This window comes from Mercenaria mercenaria, chromosome 9 (assembly GCF_021730395.1).
Source record: "Mercenaria mercenaria strain notata chromosome 9, MADL_Memer_1, whole genome shotgun sequence".
NCBI classification, from domain to species: Eukaryota; Metazoa; Mollusca; class Bivalvia; order Venerida; family Veneridae; genus Mercenaria; species Mercenaria mercenaria.
This window is the reverse complement of record NC_069369.1, coordinates 50,010,431-50,030,725: the sequence shown is the minus strand read 5'-3', so window position 1 is coordinate 50,030,725 and position 20,295 is coordinate 50,010,431. Positions and strand designations below refer to the sequence as shown.

The 20,295-nt window shown below is 33.7% G+C and overlaps 1 protein-coding gene and 1 pseudogene across 1 annotated transcript in view; both read left to right on the top strand.

Moving 5' to 3' along the window:
* Nucleotides 1-9,995, top strand: part of LOC123547089 (oxygen-dependent choline dehydrogenase-like) — a 53,341-nt gene extending 43,346 nt beyond the window's left edge. The window contains exons 9-12 of the mRNA XM_045333892.2: nucleotides 1,587-1,753; nucleotides 2,052-2,238; nucleotides 3,982-4,210; nucleotides 4,817-9,995. Of these exons, the coding sequence (XP_045189827.2) occupies nucleotides 1,587-1,753; nucleotides 2,052-2,238; nucleotides 3,982-4,210; nucleotides 4,817-4,982 (749 nt within the window). The 3' untranslated portion in view covers nucleotides 4,983-9,995. The remainder of the gene's footprint in view (nucleotides 1-1,586; nucleotides 1,754-2,051; nucleotides 2,239-3,981; nucleotides 4,211-4,816) is intronic.
* A 480-nt stretch (nucleotides 9,996-10,475) lies between these two features.
* The window catches only part of LOC123546177 (alcohol dehydrogenase [acceptor]-like), a 32,714-nt pseudogene continuing 22,894 nt past the window's right edge, over nucleotides 10,476-20,295 (top strand).

Sequence of the window (20,295 nt, the reverse complement as noted above, 5' to 3'; positions counted from 1 at the left end):
ACAAGTAAAATAATTAAATTTGTGTCTTTTCATCTACTGCTTTGACAAAAATTCAACTTTTAATAATATCCCTGCTTCCGATTGAGCTTCAGATCTACTGAATCAGTAAAATCATCTGACTAGATGAAAGATTAGCTTTGGTCACGTAAAAAGCATGTTAAGAAAACACAAAATGGTGCTCCGGATACTTTCGTTGCTTCAAGGAAATGAGGAAGTAATAGATATGAATGTAATGTTGAAGGTTGTAGGAGCAAGATTTAAGTTATGGCTGTCTATATGTATGTGTTTTTAGTGTCATACCTCTACATTTCTTCATCAATAAGCACGCTGGAACTGTCAGTACATGGTTTTCCTACAATCTTGCACAACCATAACAGGTCAAGTAATTCCTGGGGCCTAAATGAAAGATGAACAAAAATTAACAATATATTCATTCACTGTGTCCCTCCTTACTGTTCTGCTCAATGGGAAAAGAAGACACAAAACCCTGGAACATGAAAACAAATGTTTGAAATATTAATAATGCAAAGTTTGAGCACCTCTGGTTCTGATATTTGCTAAAGTATCCACTTTCGTGTTTAGATTCCTACAATTATAGTACTGAACAACACTAGAAGCTTTCATTCTGCTAAAAAGTCCAATAGAAGAGTGTTCAATAGAAACATTTGTTTCCTGTATTTGTTATTTCACTTAATTCACAATTAAAATGAAACCCTGTTTAGGCCAGACTCTAGCTGTTGTTAATTTTTCCATAGGCGTTCATTGTAAGAAATGACTCAGTAGGACCTCCTCAAAAAAACTTTCTTTGACCCATGAATTGTAATTTGCCCTGTCAATTAAATTCAGAATAAAAAATAAATAATTTCAATATAGGCATAACCGATCTATTTTCTATATCCATTCAAAGACAACTACTCTCAGTTGTGCATGGAATTTAGTGATGAAAATCCCACTAGTACTTAGCTTACTAAATTGCTTATTTCAGAATCAAATATACAGATAGGCAGCTATAAGATACTTCAAATTGCACAGAAAACGTTACGTTGCAAGATTTTAAAGATATTTCAGTGATTCAAGGCAACACATTTTTACCAGCTGATGAATGTTACGGGTTTACCTACACCTTTTTTCAAGCAATTTAAAACTGGCTTTCCATAATTGACAGGATTAGAATTGACAGATGGTGATCACTCATTTTTTTCATTCAATAAAGAAATTGTTTCCCTTGTGTAAACAGGTAAAGAGGGCTCTCTACAAGAGGTTACGCAAATTTTTACCATCGTATTGTTTTCTTTATATTCATAAGCATGTACGAGTATAGTGCAAATATCATTCTTGAAATGATTAAATATTTTGGTATGAAAACGCCAGAAGCTGTTCGTTTTACCGAGTTCTTTGTAATTTAGTCCGCATGATATAAAGTTAGAGTTTCGGTTCATTTTCAGTTGTACGTAAGAACATCTTTAGATAATACATGTTAGGGTTTCGAAAGGAAAATAAACTCATCAGCATTATGAATTTAGTCTTTAAGAATATTTGGAACATACTTGTCTATAATTTGTTTCTGTTTTGTTTGAATAAATAAGGCTGGCTTAGAAACACCGGAGCTCTTACTGATCTCGCATTTTTTCAACTTGATGAAGAAATGAAAAGAAAGAGACCAGGTCGACCAGATATCCAGCTACAGTTTATTTCAGCATTAGTAGAGAATAGAGGTGATGACGTTAAAAATGTATTTAACTATAAAGACGAGGTATACACACATAAATATATGAATTATAATTCCTGTTAAAATTTGTTTCAACGATTCGAGTCATTTTGATTTCCTTTTACAATATCTTTTAACTGTGTAAGCTTATATACACGTGTTTCTCGCTTTAGTTCACGATTTGCAAATAACATTTCAACTTTTTCGCGAAATAAAATACGCACGAAATCTAATTGTAATGAAGAATTCGATGTTAAGACAGTAAAGTTGACTGTATGAGAGTAATTGCATGAAAATCGAATATAAAACATGCAACTAGTTAGAAAATCGACACTTCTTTCAGATATGGGATTATATTGATCGTTTAAAAATTGAAAAGGGAGGAAAGCTTGGCTTTACTGTTATTGTCAATGATCTACATCCAAAGAGTCGAGGAATAGTGAGACTCAACAAAACTAATCCATATGGATACCCCGAAATTATAGCAAATTACTTACATCACCCAGATGACCTGAAAATGCTTATAAAAGGTAAAACGCGTAACGTTCTTACTAAAAACGATCGGTTTTAGTAAAATGTGTAAACCAGTTCATTTGGATAATTTTTAGATTTAAGGCCGAGACTGTTACATACATTAATTATCAAAAGGTCATGTCTGTTTACCTACATTCCAAAAGCCATACCTAAAAAGGCAGGGGAAACTTTCCGTTCGGAATACAGTCTACTGCTTTTTCCCTACTTCCTGATCGGTAAACTTGATATTAAATTTCGTAGGGAAAATCACATTTCGTTTTCTTATTTCAAAGGGCCCAGTGCAAACTACCATACATTGTATCATTATATGAAATACACTGCTTTGAGCCTACTGTTCATTTTTAGCTCACCTGTCAAGTAGAGTCACAAGGTGAGCTTTTGTGATCGTCCTTTGTCGTCCGGTCACAATTTCTTGTAAAACACGATAGAAACCACATTTTGCAATTGATTTTAATCAAACTTGCACACAACTTGTATAGGCATAATATCTCGGTTCCTTTCGAAAACTTTCTATTTTGCTTGTGAACACGATAGATACCAAGTTTGGCAATCGATCTAAATGAAACTTGCGCAAATTTTGTAATGGCATAATACCACAGATCCTTTAGAAATCGACCAGATCCCATCATGAGTCCCAGAGTTATGGCCATTAAAGTGCCAAAATTTGCTTTTTCAGCCATATAATGACTTCACCTTTGGTTTGATTGATATTAACTTACATAATATCTTCAACATCAACAGATCTTAGATTACATGATAATACCGTCAGATCCATTCATAGGCTCCAGAGTTACGTCCCTTTATTGACCCTTGAAAGAGCCAAACTTTGTTCTTTTTCACATTGTGAACACGATAGAAGTGACACTTTATATTCGCTTATAAAAAATTAAGTCACAATAAGATCTCGGTTCCTTTCAAAAACCAGCTATATTCCTTCATGGTTCTAGAGTTACTGCCCCTGAAAAAGGTAAAATGTTTTATTTTGACCCTTTCAGTCTTATAGAGGTTTCATTTATGCTTGAAGTTTGAAACTGGGTCATGTGGGGCAAAACGTAGTTCACCAGGTCAAATCAAAGGAAAAGATTGAGGCCACATATAGCCCTATCTTCATGAATCGTTATGTTTATCTTGATGATTCCTATGCCAAGTTCAAAACTTGGTCTTATGGGGTTAAAAACTAGATCACCCAAACAAATAAAAGGAAAAGCTTGTTAACACTACTGAGGTCATATAAGCCTATCTTCATAAAACCTGGTCAGAATGTTTATCTAGATGATTCCAAGGATAAGCTTGAAACTCGAAAATGTAGGGTAAAACACTAGGTCAACCGCTCAAATCAAATGAGTTTTTAACACTCTAACAATACCAATTACAGCATGTATTGTCCTCTATTGTATTGATATGATGCCCTGATAAAGAATAAAATTGCCAGTTGTACCTGTCAAATGGATAAAGGTTTGAACTGCTCTGTTGCATGTTCCAAGGAGGAACCCTGTCGTATTCCTAGATTTGTTTTCTCTTAACTATCAATATGGTTTACGTTGTCTACGTATTTTTGTGTAAGTTTTATGATTCGCATACATTCACACACTGCTATATTTTTATATAGTCCTTTGAACAGGACTCATTTTTACTGTTTCAAATACATTTAGTTTTCAAATATTAAGTAAACACAAAGCGGCTAATAAATAGTGTTTTAAGCTTTTATGATATATAAAGTGCTATGCTACTCTTCCAAGGAATGAGAGAAACGCTTCGCTTACTAAACACAAAAGCCATGAAAGACATAGGGGTGGAGGCAGAAGATCGGAGCCGTGCTTTTCCACAGTGTAGTCAGTTTGAATATCTTTCTGACAATTACCTTGAATGTGCTATAAGGCTTTTAGCAACTACAACGTATCATCCAACTTCAACTTGTAAAATGGGAAAACCTGATCATCCTGATACAGTTGTTGATCCACGACTCAGGTAGATTACTTAGGGTTCACATTTACTCTTGATTTGGGTACGATTCTAGACTAAAACGTTACTTAACAACTTGGAAATATACAATAAGCATCATTCACAGAAATAGTTTATTTTTTGGAACTGACTTAAAATGTAGAAACTCCTTATCAAAAGAATGTAACTTGACAAAATTTATAAGCCACGTGTGCAAACATCTTCATGTATAAGGTGTGTTTTTTTTTCGTTCCCAAAGCACAATACTATTTATGCGTATAAATATATTAATTTCATGTTTATATATATACTAGCAGTTGTATTGATTAAACTTTTGAATGTGATTTTTGGATAATATATTTTGAAGTAAGTTGAAACAGTTTTAATAAACACATTTGTCGCTAAACATAAAAAAAACCTTTAAGAACTTCTTTGATTGCCGTTTTGTTTAAAGTTGATTACAAAATAACAACATGATAATTTATTAGAAGACTGAACACATTTCTGAATGAATGGATACTCTATTAGGCGAATATATATACCGGTTCTATCTACTCTAATGCAAATGTATTTCAGTACTTAATAGTCCGAAATGAATTTGACCTAATATATCCCAAATCTTTACTTTTGAAGGGTAAAAGGAATACAAGGATTACGAGTTGCAGACGCCTCTGTTATTCCAAGTATTACTTCCGGTAACACAAACGCTCCAACCATCATGATAGCCGAGAAAGCAGCTGACCTTATAAGAGGCGTTGATACTGTGAAACATTTAAAAATGAGATTAAACAACATATAAATGGGAGAACCCAATTTTATGAAATAGGAAAAATAGTATAAAAGTATGTCAAACTGTTTTCGTTGAAAAACTGTTTTCTAGATTATCTTTTTACTGTGAGAATTATTTCTTTGTAATATGAATACGTGAATTTATAATTAAGTTGTCCTTTGGAATTTTATGCCATGGCAGGGCCTACCACAAAATCCTGTACAATTACTCCCGTATGAAAATTAATGATTTCGCAGAATATATTTTTAAATTTCATTGTTGATATAACCATTATCCGTTATCGTTATAATTGTTTCATCTTAGCAATGCAGTTGAGAGGCCCCATGTGGTTCTGGGACGATCAATATATGAAAAGAATTGGAACCACTGTCTTACCCTTGCATGATCGTCAGAGGCGACTAATAGATAGGGTCTTAACACTTGGTTTTGCTGTAACTGTGTTTCCAGCAGGTATACAAACTTTGATTCCATACCTCATGTTTTTATTTCGATGTAAATGAGATGTGAAACCAAAATCTGTTGTCCTGTTTGGCGCCATATAACCTATACTGTGTTGGTGCGCCGTAAAACCCAAATCAAATCAAATCAAATGCAGTTGAGAGTGGTGTACACACAGAAAGTTGTTTTTCTTACTGTTTTATATTGGTAAAATGTTAGTTTCTGGAGGCGGTTTTACCTTTTCTGAAATCAGTTATTGCTTCTTTATTCCTAACAAAATCTAGGTTTCTGAGCTGCATAAAACAATTTCATTCAAAATCAGCGGGGTAGACTAGCCACTAGACTGATAATAAAGAATTTGTCACAAAATTTCAACTTTTGTGATTTTTCTCTTATCTTATATAATAGTTACAATAACAAGTCTATTTTAGAAATTTTCGTAGAGAACTGGTTGCAATATGATATTGGCCATAGGATATAGACTGGCAACATTCACAATTTTAAAAATCAGGATTAAAAAATATATGTCATAATCTAGGTGCTAGTCGAACAACGGGGATGAGTTATCAGTGACAGTGCAGTAGACTGGTCAATGATTACATCAAACTGCATTCGGTTTGGGGTTATGTAAATTTTTATCGATATTAATTGTTGATTCGTATGAGGTCTCACAGAGTTCCAGTTAGTTCTGTATTATTAACAATTTAGGATAACCTTCTGGTTCAGCAGATCCAAACAAATGGTTTATATAAATGGTTTTAATATGGATAAAGCAAATATGATATAATAATTCTACGTTGATATAAATATAGATATTATCATGTTAGCGGACTGGTTAACCATTAATAGATACATGTGTTTATATTGAGTGGTTTACCCGGGAGGTTTTCCTAGTTCCCTAGATAATTACATTTATGTTTGCTGATGTTTCATGGTGTTATACTAATATTTTGGCGTTTAATTTGTTACTTAATGTAATTTGATAGTACAATTATTACTGATAAGTGTTCTTTTAATATAGCAATAAATATACGTAAGTGCAAATTCAAGAATTTTCGATCTGAATAATTAGTTATTAGTATTTGTTACTGCTTTTATCTCAAACATTTTGTCTGTTGTTTCTTTTCAGGAGATAAAATGTTTTATCTGAAAGGTTTAATATAAGAGTAATCTGTACAATTAAAATGTATTTGTTGACAGACAAACTTAAAGATAAATGCAACAGTTGCCTATATGTATATAGGGCCGAAAATGTCTTTAAACTTTGTGTACTGACACAGAATCAAGTTTAAAACGGAAACATATATTAAAAATCATAGGTACCCAGTCTTGATCTTGAATTATCTACCTTTAAAAAACAGAAAATATTAAAAACTGCAATTTTCAAGGGCATAAAATTCAAGATCAAGCCAAGAGAACTGTGCATTTCAGACTTCATTTGCAGTCAGTATACAAAAGACATTCGGTCCGTGGGAAAGCCCAGGACTTTGCGGTACCATTTTGTCATGTCCATAGTTAAGGACATTTGCAACAGTATCTATATTGACATGGGGCAAATATTTTCTTACAGAATGAATTTCTTCTTTAAACTTTTTTTACTGACAGAGAATCAAATCAAAAACAAAAATATGAAATAGAACAAACCATAAAAACTCAGCCTTGGTCATGAATTATCTGCCCCTGAAAGTCGGAAAATACTGAAAAAAAAATCTACTTTTAAGGGCAGATAATTCAAGATCAAGCCTGGGTACCTACGATTTTTGATACATATTTCCATTTTAAACTTGATTCTCAGTCAGTACTAAGTTTAAACAAAATCTGCCCGTAGAAAAATGTTGCCCTATGAACATATAGACAACTGTGGCATTTAACCTTAAACGCAGTTATTTCATTCTATGCTTAATCAGAACTATCAGCAGCGAAAAGCCTTTTAACACATAGTCCTTGGAATATAACAGGGACAAATTCTGCCAAATCCCGTCTGCACCGGTCTTCCCAATACTTTGTTTTCATGTAACCTAAAACTTGTTCTCTACAAATAATTGCTAACTGCACCAGCGGAATCCAAGGCATACGACAAATTTAGTTAATTGTATTGTCGTATATAACAGTATCTATTCGTTGCAAAATATTGCCTCGCACAAGGATCGAACTCAAGGACTCTTGATTGGTAAGTCATGGAATGAACTAACTTAGATATACCCAGAAATCGGATTACGTCCTTGTGTTATATGATTATCTATGAACTGTTACTACAATGGCAAAATACTTGAGTCTTTTGTTTGTGTATTTGAAAATCAAGTAGTGCATGCATTACGTGAGCGTTTAGATTATAATATGCTAATTTAAGCCAACAAAATGGATATTAAATGATATATAAAGAAGTTTCTTGCATAATATTATGTACATGTGTATGAATTTTGTATAATTATTTCATGCTTAGTTAAGAACTAATAATTTCCATAAAGCAAATCTAATATTGATGTGTCATGTATCATGCAGATATTCTACCAACAACAAATGGTTTTAAGCATCTAAATATCTTCGACTTAGCTTGTAATATGCACTACTTACTATGCGGTTTGAAAATGGCCTACAGTTTGGAAGTGCAATCGAATATTTTACATTTAATACGATGTTTTTCTCCATATACTAGTAGTATAAATATTTGGTAAATATTGGGCGATAATGGTACGTACCGTTAAGAAACATAATATTATATGCACATTCCTATCAATTTAAAGCATTTTTTATTTCTTAACTGATACTTGAATGAAAAAATAGTAATTGTTTTGCCTGATCTTTTGCTAAAACAATTTGCCGTGTTGATGTCGTTTCAAATATTGACGGCATAGAACGGTACGGTGTTCTACATTTTGTTATAGCGAGCTCGAAGAGGAGGCCCGAAGGGCCTGCTCGAGAATCGAGCTTAACGGTAACATAAGTATACTTTCACATTTGGTGATGGATTTGAAAAGTTTCATCGGAAGTTGTTAAAAAGCGCACCCTAGCGGACAGGTGCTCACTTCTCTCCGCAGTGAATACATAACTTCATTCGATTGCTGAAAATTATTCATCACTCAGAAATAATGCAAGAAAGATTTCCAGTTGTTTGAAAAAAAATATTATTTTCATTTAAAAGATCAAGCACCGGCGAGAAAATGGAAAAAATGTCATAAATTAGCATAAATTCACGGGAAGGCTGCAAATAGGTAATGACGTCACCGTGACACCGGCTTCCCATAAATTTTGCAACGTATGATATTCGCTGTTACATGTATGATGACACTAAGTGTAGACTCTTCTATTTTCAAGTGAATAGGTTCTCGCGAGTTCTTTTGAGTAGTGAATATTTTCTTTGTTACATATAAATGATGCACATATTTTAGCTGAATCTGATTTCTTTGAGCCCGCTTTGAGGCTTTGCCTTATTTCATATTATTTTCTGGTCCTTTGGGGTCATGGAGTCCATTTCAATACCTGTGTAATTTACCTGGGTTTCGCTTTACTAATATGATTAGAGTTTTGCTTAAGCCGGTGCTAGGGACGTAAGAGGTGTTGCACTTCCCAGTACATAGATTCAAATTGAGTCCGTTGCATTCTGTGCTTCCAAAGGCTCTTCTTACAGATTTTATTTGCTACTATATTCGAGCCAGCATAACATTAAATTAATTACGATTATATTGCAGTTAGTCTTGCAATATTTTTCATTCGTTTAGAACATATGTTACAGAACATATCCCATGGGCTTATGCAGACGTAAATACATCGAAAAATAAATAATGCCGTGACATGAAATCAAACTTCATACGTGATGACTTTACGATTCTGGTGCAATTTTAAAAAAAAAAAAAACATAATTTTTCATTCAAGTTATTTTGAGTAAAAAATCGTTTGAAAAAAATATCAATCAAAGGTGTAATATTTCTTTTCACTGAATGTCAGATCTAGGCAAGACATGCTATAATCTGCCGCATAATCGGTTTAATAACAATAAAATTAATATGGTTACAAAGAGATACATGAACCCTAAAATAATACAAAATACGAAACAAAATGAATTAAAAAAATTCCCATAAAATGCAGAAATTTTATAACAGGAATAGTTCAGCAAAATTGTAAAACAGTTTGCCCGAATTTTGCACCATAATGTTAGGGCTAAATTTCATTTTGAAAAAAAAAACACAATACTCTTTAATGCATGAAATCTATGTAAAACATGAAATGAACATGTTTGTATGTATAAACAACATTGCGTGCTTGGTATGAAATAATACACTTACTTAATGGACAACCAGTTACATCATAATTTTTTATGTGAATGGTTAGATTTCGTTTCTAGCCAGGTTTCATAAAATTGATGAAGATTTTATACATTTAAATGTGTTAAATTTTCAGTGGAAAGTGGTTATAGTATATCTTTAAACTGTTTGATTTAAATGTAAGTGTACGTTATGTTTAATAATTGTTTTAAAGTAATCAGAATCAAATCTTTGTTACGTAGAAATTTTGTTATGTTGCATCCATGTTTTATTTATATGCCAGAGATGGCTCATATTCAGTAAATAAATATACTTAATTATATTCTTCCTCATTTCAATCATCCAAATATGGAAAAAACAAAATATAAACAAGAGACATACTGATAGCACAGAATGTGAGAATGTTTGGCACCGGCCAGTCACATCCAGCGTGTCCATTTGATTTCTTCTGACGATACATTAAAAATGGTAAGCATCTTTCCTTTTTGGATTGAGAAAAGATACTCGAGATTATATATGCAGCTGTATAGACATAACATGCAGGGGATCAACTCGGTAGCAACTGACAAAACATTCTTCTTTGACCATCCATGTATTAAGTGCATTTCAAACCGGACTATGTATCCCAAAACGAGATGGGTTATTCGTTGGCCTGACATTGCTAGGGAATACGAGACGGAGAATGTGCAAGGCTTTGCTGAGCAACATGTCCCTGTTGCTAGACGCATCAAAATAAAACAACTAGGCAATAAAATCAGTACAACACTTAGTTTTGGCATTCCGTTTCTTCCCTCATTTATACATGTCTGATATTTCAGTACAAGTTATCGCAAAGAGACGAATCCTCTTCAGTGATGCAGTTGTTTTAAGGCTGGTCACAATGAGCCCTGGTGCCAAAGAGAGTACACTTTTCCAAAATGCTGACATAATGGTCATTAACATGACATTTGCTCTCGTCAAACGTGTTGTGTGAATTGATCGAGCAAAAAGTCTTGTGACTGCAAGGTACGAAATGTTGTCAAAAATGAGGTTATCCATGTCAAAGTCACACAGATTATTGCATTCCTAGAATTCAGACAATTGCCATAACCAAATTTACACTTCCATCACTAACCTCAGCTACATGTTGATCATTACAAGAAAAACAACACAAAGGACTGTTGTGTTAACTCAGACTGTCCAAGAGACTTCCCCAAGAGTGCACACTCGTGTTTCGGTAGCCAATAAACAACCTAAATTATGTTCTCCATGCCGTCGACTGATATGTGTACTCAAGATTTGGTTAATGCACATAAAGCTAATCCGACCTGTCCTACTGAAGACGTTGAACGGTAACTTTCACTCCTAAGAAAGAAATAACAGAAAGAAGCAAAATTAGAATATATTTACACAAACAACATCTTGTAAAGACAAATCCTTTTCGTTGTTTTATTGGATTTCTGGTTTGCTGCTCTTACACGGGCATTGCGTAGACAATGAGCCATCACGTATTTGATTAAATAGCAGCAAGCACACTATCATTCTCATTAAATATGTGATTCATTTCAGGATACTAAAGAGTGACAGAAGAAGGTCTAAATTTGTATATGCATATATATGGCACAATGATTTATGACTTCATGGTTATGACCCGACTGTTCTGACACACGCCACATGTTTGGTGGTCAGCCTATCTGCAGTTAAACGAGCGATGAATTCCTCTTTGGTTGTGTCTAACGCAATAGGTGGGACTTCTTGATAGTCGACAGCTCTTAAAGCCCATTGGAACTGATCTGTTTTGATATCTGTATTCTGGCCTGTTTCTTGTGTCTTCTTTGTGCTCTGTCTTCTATAAAGTTAAGGAGTGCGTGTTTTCATTTTTCAACAATTTACATGACCACTTCTTTTATCCTCTGAAACTATTTCATGTATCAGGGAAGAATGTTGCAGTTATTTATATTTGTTATAACCTATGACCTCGAAACATAGTAGGGGTAAAGTATGAGGTCATCAACCTGTTTAAACACCCCGCTGGTATTTTTTCCTCGGCCCATTCAAAGGCATTGCCACGGTGTGTTCCTCCAATTGATCGTTTTATCCTCATTGTATGTTTATTTTATTTTGTTCTGTCTTTTTGTGAGTGCGTGTTGGTCTTATTATCAGATTAAATAACCTTTCAGCCATTCTAACATTCTCTCTTATAAAATGATATAAACACGATGCGAATTTTAAGTCTTCTCTATTTGGCAGTGGTCTATTTCAAGATGTAAGACCGGCCTTCGTATGCATTGAAAAAATGAAATGTGAAAAAAAGAAGATTAGTCCGTTGGAGTACATGTAAGTAGTACTTCCTCTAAATATACAAAGGCAATACTATGGAAAAAAGCCACATTCAAAGAACGCAGCCGCCGATACAGCACTCCACGTGGAAAATTGGAAATAGGGGTATTTATAAAATCAATAAACGGAAACAGCGACTGAACACATACATGTATATATTGTCGTTGTTTTTATTGAATTTAACATCACACCCCCGTGTATTATTTCATCACGTACGGGCACCTAGGTGGAAGCATCTACTTTCCGTGAGCCAGCTGGATGGCTTCCTCATATGAAGAAATCAACGCTACGAGCGAGGCTCAAACCCACACCTTTGAGGGGCAAGTGATTCAAAGTTAGAGACCTTAACCATTCGGCCACGGAGACTAATCCCAAAAAGCCTGCACACATATGACGAATGTTTAAACATAATAGCATAGAAGTAACAAGTAGATAAAAACATATACGAGGAAGGAACGCTGAAGTAAAAATGTAAAACTTTAGCCATTTCCTTGTCGCAGTCTTTGGTCTCTACTAACAAAAGTAAATTACTTAAATGACATTTGAAATGTAATTGTTGTATTTGTTATTAAGTTATATTGGTTACTAAATAGAGGCATTTCGTAGGTAGTGCACATCACCCTGGTCCCTTGATTGCTTATGAAGGCCAAATGATATGTAAAGCCATAATTTACACGGCAGCAAGATTGTGTCGAAATAAAGGGATAGTAGGAGGATAAATAGTATTATCAGTCGATTAAATCTAATTCGTTTCTTACTGAAACTTGTACTAAAACCAAATGAAATTGTCCAGTAAAATAAAAGTACGTTAAATGCAAAATTTTATAGAAATGAGGCTAACTAAAACTTATTTCTTTTACTATTACTCTGTGGATATTGTGAGGGTAAACCGTCAGAACGTAGTATGTTTGTTGAGCGAATCTTTACATAAGAACACGAAGAGGGCGTTGTCGTGCTTGAAATTTTATCATGACATCGTCATAAATAGACCAGAAAGTGTTAATATTTTGAACAGAGGAAGTCTAAAATATCTTAAAGACTGCATTACTTGTATTCATGCGTAAAGTTTTTCATTAAAAATTGCTTAAACTTACAATTATGGTTGTGTTGCACTGTATATTTTTAAGTTATAAGAATGTCAAAAGACACCATCTATAATTTAAAATGAATAAAAGAATCGAAAAATGTTTCCCTTTAGATTTTAACTATAGAGTGGATGATTTAAATCAAATGTATGTTAAAAATTAAATGAGATCTGTAGTACTTAGGCAAATAGCATAATTTATCAGAACAATATGTAATATAGACATAGAGACAACTGCATAATTCAATAGCAAAGACGTTTTAAATATATAACTAGAATTGTAAACTTTAAATCTAAATTATTGTACCTAAAAAGTTCAATATCAGTTAGCAATATATGACACTGTCAGGGTTTCTGTAGAGACTTTCATTAATACACATGTTTATATTCTGAAAAACCGTGAGAAACATTTTAAAAACAGGACATCTAGAAATTATGCATTTAAAATTCTGAACCTCCTACTGTGCGGACGAGCGTAGTGGTTTAAAATACTTCAAGGTAATCGTCCGTTTTATGACAGTTTTGATATGATTCGAAGTTAGTTTTAAAATAATATGAGATGCTGATTGTTTTGCTCCTAGCTTCAGCAGACATTCTAGTAATTTTAGATACATATTGTATCTGCTTTGTGAGACGTACAGTTTCCTGCTATGAATGACACTATTTCCTTTTTTATTTGAGTTATCGGAACATTAACATTTCAATGCATGCTTTACAACAATGGCGCAGTGATATATTGCGTTTGGGGAAAGTCAACTTTTTTGGAGAGGAACGGGAAGGTTGCAGTTTAAATCCTAGTCAGGGCTTGAGTATTTTTTTTGTGATAAACATTATTTTGATACTATTGGTTTAAGGTGAATGTCACCTTTATTAAAATAGTTTTTTTTTTTCACAGTGATCACGATAAAAGTGGTTTCTGGTTTATAGCTTTAGATGGGATTGACTTATTGTCATTAAACTTGGTTTGAAGAAAGCTTAAATATAGAACTAGTTTTGGAGATTATTTTACGTCACAGTTACTAAACTAGAGAAAAGACGACTTCCACTCAGTACTTTTAGTTTGTGAAGCAAAGTTAGTATGTAGGTAGTTTTTACCAAAGATAGAGGTTGGAAATATATTTTGGGGTCATTCGGCCAAGATAACTGTTACTAAAAATAATAAAATGGTTTTCGCTGAATTACTTTATTAATCAGCATGCTTTGAAAATTCACCGTGGTGCACAGGGATAAAGCGTTCGACTTCTGCATCTTTTATCATGTGGAACGGATCAAGGTTCAAATCCTTGTCTAGGCCACATGTGATAAATTAGGGTCATTTTGATGCAAAAGGGCTATGGTCAAACTAATGGCTTAACATATAGTAATGACATATCTATGTTTGTTGTACCTGTACTTCTGAATAGCATGATAGTCAGATGTGAATAACAGAACATGACCCTTTTTAAACAAAACATGTTGGCTTAATGCAAAATTTTAAAACTGATTTTCGTGGAATTTCCAAGTTTCTTGTTTTTATTGACAGTTGTTGTCTTTATAATAAAGGACAAACTCACAGGTCGCCAAAACAGACTTATCCAGTTTTCAATATAAAACATTTCGGACATAGGTGTAAAATAAATAAATGCGGGATATTGAAAAGGCTGCATTTTATGGATCATTATATGCCAAGGTGCAAAATTCAACTTCATTAACTTCCTATAAATACAGTTGAAGAAAACGCTCTAAAATGCCCTAATTAGTTCTATATCGGCGACAGAAAATGGCATCTATATCATGCTTGGCACACTTAACCAGAAGAAAAAAACATTTCTCCAACACATAGCTAGCTAGCTCTTTGTCAATGTGGTCCTCCAGATAGTAATTATCATCTGTTTTTTTAATTTCACCACTATAATGATATCAGATACTGTCTTTTTGAAACGACTTCCAACTACTTTATACTCTTCTTAATGGAGACCGGAATTGACGTGAATATATTTCAAGCAGTCCAAAACTACATGTGGGACGATGTTCACTGAATGCTTCATGCTATACTGCTTTCAACATATATAAGTGACTGATTGTTATTTCTATGTTATTATGATTACTTCATTCATTTGTGTTAATGGGTGCATGTGTTTAAGCCGCAATGTACCTCTTTTTTCGTGTTGAGTGATGTATTGCCAGGTTGCTTTCTTTAAATCTGGCTTTTTATGTGCGACTGTTGTTCTTGTTTTATTCTAATTGTATCCTTTTTTAGATGACAGGGGAATAGCAGTACATAATTCATATGTCTTCATTACCTTTGTTTTCTCAATTTATGTTTTTACTCTTTTGTTGTTGTTGTTTGGTTTTTTTAAATGGTGACAGATTCTCTTTTTTTCGTCTGCCTATATTTTACAACAGCAAATTCAGTTCTTCTTTTAAATAAGTTGTTTATTATCATTGTCATACCTGGGCGCTACAGCATACCTTTTCTTATATTTCACGGTATATGGTCGTTTCCAAATTAGCCGGAAGTTTACGAAGCAACTAAATAAGATATAGTTTGGAATATTTTAAACCTTCAATATGTATTGTTGAGCAATGACGCATTAGAACGAGTTCCAGGTTATTTCACGGAACTTTACAATGATTTATTTAGCTAGTACATATTTTTCCCTTCACAATACTAGTGACTTTGAAGTTAATGCGGTTTTCGTTACCAATTCAAATAAGATTTTTAATAATGTTTTACCAGTTTAAGGAGGTAAACCTCGACTATAGGATAAAATTATAAAAATAGGTACATGTATGTATGCAGAGAAAGGCAGACTATCGTCTTATATTTTAGACACGGTATTTTAATTTTTTTATAATGCATGGCAAGTTGTTGGAATATTGCATCAAAATTTGTTCGTATTTATCCTTATGCAACCATGTAGGCTGAGAAGCGTGAAACACGATACCAAAGGACATTATCAAGTGAGTGTCTGCGAGGACGTGCATGCACTTTACAGTCGTTTGCGTCGTAAATGAAACAGACGGAAATCGGCACCTCATGCATAACAAAATGTAACACGTGACGGTCGATTTTGTCCACGTCCATGATTGACACAAGTTTTGTAGACATATCTATTTTTATATTAATAAAAATTTCGGCTTTTCTCAGACATTTTGACATTTTCTTTATGATATCTTTTTTTTTATTCTTAGTTTATCTGATTTTTGTTCAAGGGGAGCTATTAGTATATGTGGATGGTGCGGCTTTTCTTCGTCCATCGTCTGAAGTCCTGCGTCAACATTTTTACTTAAACATCATCTCCTCTGAAACTACCAGAAAGAATTACACCAAACTTGATCTGTAGCATCATGGTAAGGTTCTCTTTCAAATTTGTTTAAATAGGGGCAGTTGGCCCCTTTTAAGGGCTGCTAAATTCTTCACATTAAACGCTGGATGGATCTCCTTCAAACTTGGCCTGTAACATTATTATGAGGTTCTCTTCTAAATTTGTTCAAATAGGGACAGCCGACCTTTCAGCTCTAGTAAGAGCCACTAGCGCTAAATATAGACTTTTTCTCATGAACCGCTTGATGGATCTTCATCAAACTCATTTTGTAGCATCATTGTGGGATCTTCTCCAAGTTTGGATGTTTGGCCCTTTTAGGAGCCGCTAGAGGTTGAAATGGAAAAAAAACACCCTTTAGGTGGCATCTTCTTATGAAACACTGACTGGAATTCATCAAATCTGGTCTGTAGCCCTCTCCGAAAATTGTTCAACTGGGGGCACTTGACCCTTTTTAGGGGCCATTAGAGCTAAAAATAGAAAACGCTCTTGTAAACAGCTTGATGCATCTTCAGCATAGCTGTAAGGTTCTCTCCCAAATTTGTTCAAATGGTTCTACTTGGTCCGGTTTTAGGGGACACCAGAGCTAAGTATACAAAATATTTACATAACTTTTATTTTAATGAACTTCTTAAAGGATATTCACCAAACTTGGTCAGAAGTAAGGTCAGATGGTAAAGGTCCTATTCAGGTGAGCGAGTTGGGCGAATTTGTGTATTAATCCGGGACCGTGAATATATCCAAGGTCAATATGTTTTCATATTCAAATAATGTCATTATAACTATGGCCTATTTAAACTCGGGGACCTAGAACCAAACTTCCTTTTTACATGAAAATAAACGCCCTTGAACGTACATTGATGGCGGAGACCTAGTTAATAGTAACCTAGAAACACAATGTAACAAAACTTATTACGTCTGTAACAAAGAGCGTCCTTGATTGCATGTATTTAAATGATATCTTGATGCAGTGAGACTAGCTTGCTAGTTTAAAGTTTTCCCATTTGAGAAAAGATGAACGCTCTTAAAGATATCACCTTACTTAAATTTAAGTATAAATGCACGTTTTTGTTGTTTACCCGTGTACGATTAACCTACTATCTAACTTAGACAGCATTTTCATGCGTGATCAAACCACTTTGCAGACGTCATTCTATCATAGTAACCGAGGATTCTTTTACACTAATCCATGTTTAATTTAGAAATGTTGTCAAATTCTTTTACACTAATCCATGTTTAATTTAGAAATGTTGTCAAATTCGTCGCTCCCGGGGATCAAACTCGCGGCGAACCCTCAATTCGTAGTCTAGTTTAACTGTGAATTTAATCTTTTTATTGTTTAGAGGCAACTTGATAACTTGGCATATATAAACCTATTACAGTGATTGAATATTAATTGCCAAATCATTAAGCTTTAAAAAACAAATCAAATGTAAGTGACTCCTAAAAATCGGTAAAAAGTACGCCACATGTATGGTTCGAACCTACAACGTCGTTGTAAGTATCGGATAAGACTAATTAGCGGGTACTCCAATGTCCCGATCACAATCAACTGAGTTCAGTAAGTAACTAAATATTATATACATAAAAGATCGTTTTAACACGCGTAAACCGATCATTATGTGACCAAGCTATATGCTATGAATTAACTGAAGGTCAAATAAAAGATTGTGTTTGTTTCCGGTATCCCGACCTATCCTAAATTTTTTGCCCGACCCTAAATGTGGCCTTGGAGAATTTTTTTTTCAACTTTTAAACAAAAAGTTACAAAACTGCCTTTTTTATGCTTTAAACATGGTCAGTGATATTAAAAATCAACTAACTGATGGTCTAAAGGCAAAACCTCCTTATTTGCATTCATTTCTGACACAAAATTAATTTCCGAAAAGTCTCACTTAATGAAAAAAAAAATATGAAAAAAAAAATTCCGACCTACCTACCCTAATTATTTTTAGCATGTTTACCGGAAACAAAGATTTTTTTAGGCCTTAGTACTTTATTGTTGTTTTAGTAAAGTTACTTTATGAAAACATACGAAAATACATAAATGGGTTCCATACGTACCTGCGGTTTCGAGAAAAATTATGCCCCGGAACCCCCGGGTCTTAAGATTTCTTTTCACGAATCCACAGTTACGTTCTTCCTTCTATACATAACCATTACAGAAGTTACTCAAATCGTATATTCGTTCGTTGTCATTTGAAGGTTATTATACCAGCCTAATAACGTTAAATAAACATTAATGTTGTCCTATCTTGGGATATTTAAAATATCTAGTTATATCTGTTTCTCTCTTGGCCTAAATATCGGAACGAATTTTCAACTAGAATGTTGCATTTGTCTCACTTTACCACTCGGCGGGTTTAAAGTAGTCCGACATGTGGCGATAAATTTCAGTTAGTTGTTTTTAGCCCATTAAAATATTTATACAGCAAAAAAACTATAGGTCGTCATGTATTTTAGTTATTGCAACACTTACCTTGGAAATTATGCTATAGGAATATATCGTTTACAGATTCATTGCCGTCTGCAATAATTGTTGTTGTTTTTTGGTGCCATTTACAAAGGTCATTTAGACAAGTCAAAAGTACGTGAAAAGGTATGTCATTTGTTACTCGTATTATGTAATTGTTTAATATATTCAATCTGGTAATGAAATTTATACAAAAATTTAAGCAGACTCGAGAGTGGTTACTACAAGCTTGAAGCTTTCATCACAACCGAGCTAAAACAAATTAGTATAAACTAATCATGTTTCTGTAAGGTATGATAACAATCAGTAAACACAATTGTGTTGCATAAACATGTCTTCATGAAATATTTTTACCAATTTAGTGGACAGCCAGTGCTGGAAACGTTCATAATAACGGTAATGGTAGAAAGTATCCGAATGCATTATACCTCGACACAGCCTTTCAAAGCTATAAAACAGTATGTATGTTTTCCAAAATGTGTAATAAAAATCAGTATGGATTACAACTGATAAATATTCAAAGAATGTTGGATCACTCGTCACGTCGGAGTATTTTGACACTACAGAAAAGAAGAAACTTTCATTACTAGTCTAATTATGACCATAAACTGATTTAAACCATATGAAAATAAAAGAAAATCTATCTACACGAAGACAGTCATCATGAAACAATGCTTTGTTTAATAAACTTTATGATATCTGTCATAGGGAGGAATCTTTTTCTTTTTGGCTGTCGAAAACACATGAACGGTTGACTCATTCTTACCTTCTGAAGAAAATAAATATAACCAGAATGAATGTGTATTATGTCAAGCACTACTTAGTATAGTAAACATGTTTCAATTGTATGGACTTTAGTTCACAGCGCAGTATGATATTAATAATAATATACCGAACAGCAAAAGAAACTATCCAGATGTATAACTGGGGTATATCTTAATAAAACACTTAAATTTATAAATTTGACTTTTGTTCTTCATACCACATTTCACTTGAAGAACTTCACGTGTTAAATTTTGAAAATCGGTCAACCGTGAAGTCAGTAGTCGCACAATAGCCGTTTTGCACGAAATTCACGTGCGCGTGTAATTAACGATTTTCTTTGTGCTTTTTATTGTCATTGGAAACATTGATGATTTACTCACTCGAAAAACAGCATAAAGTAAAAAAATATTCTTGGTGGCATGGCACGACTGAATCAAATTCAGCGCGAGCGCGCTAATGGGGTGTTACAATGCAACAGACGCACAGAAGATATAGCCAGATTTTCGTGCAAAACGGCTATTGTTGGACTACTGACATCGCGGTTGATCGATTTTTTAATATTTAACACGTTAAGTTCTTCAAGTGTAATGTGGTATGAAGAATACAAATCAAAATTATAAATTTAAGTGTTTTATTAAAAATTATCCCAGTTATACATCTGAATAGGGTTTTTTTG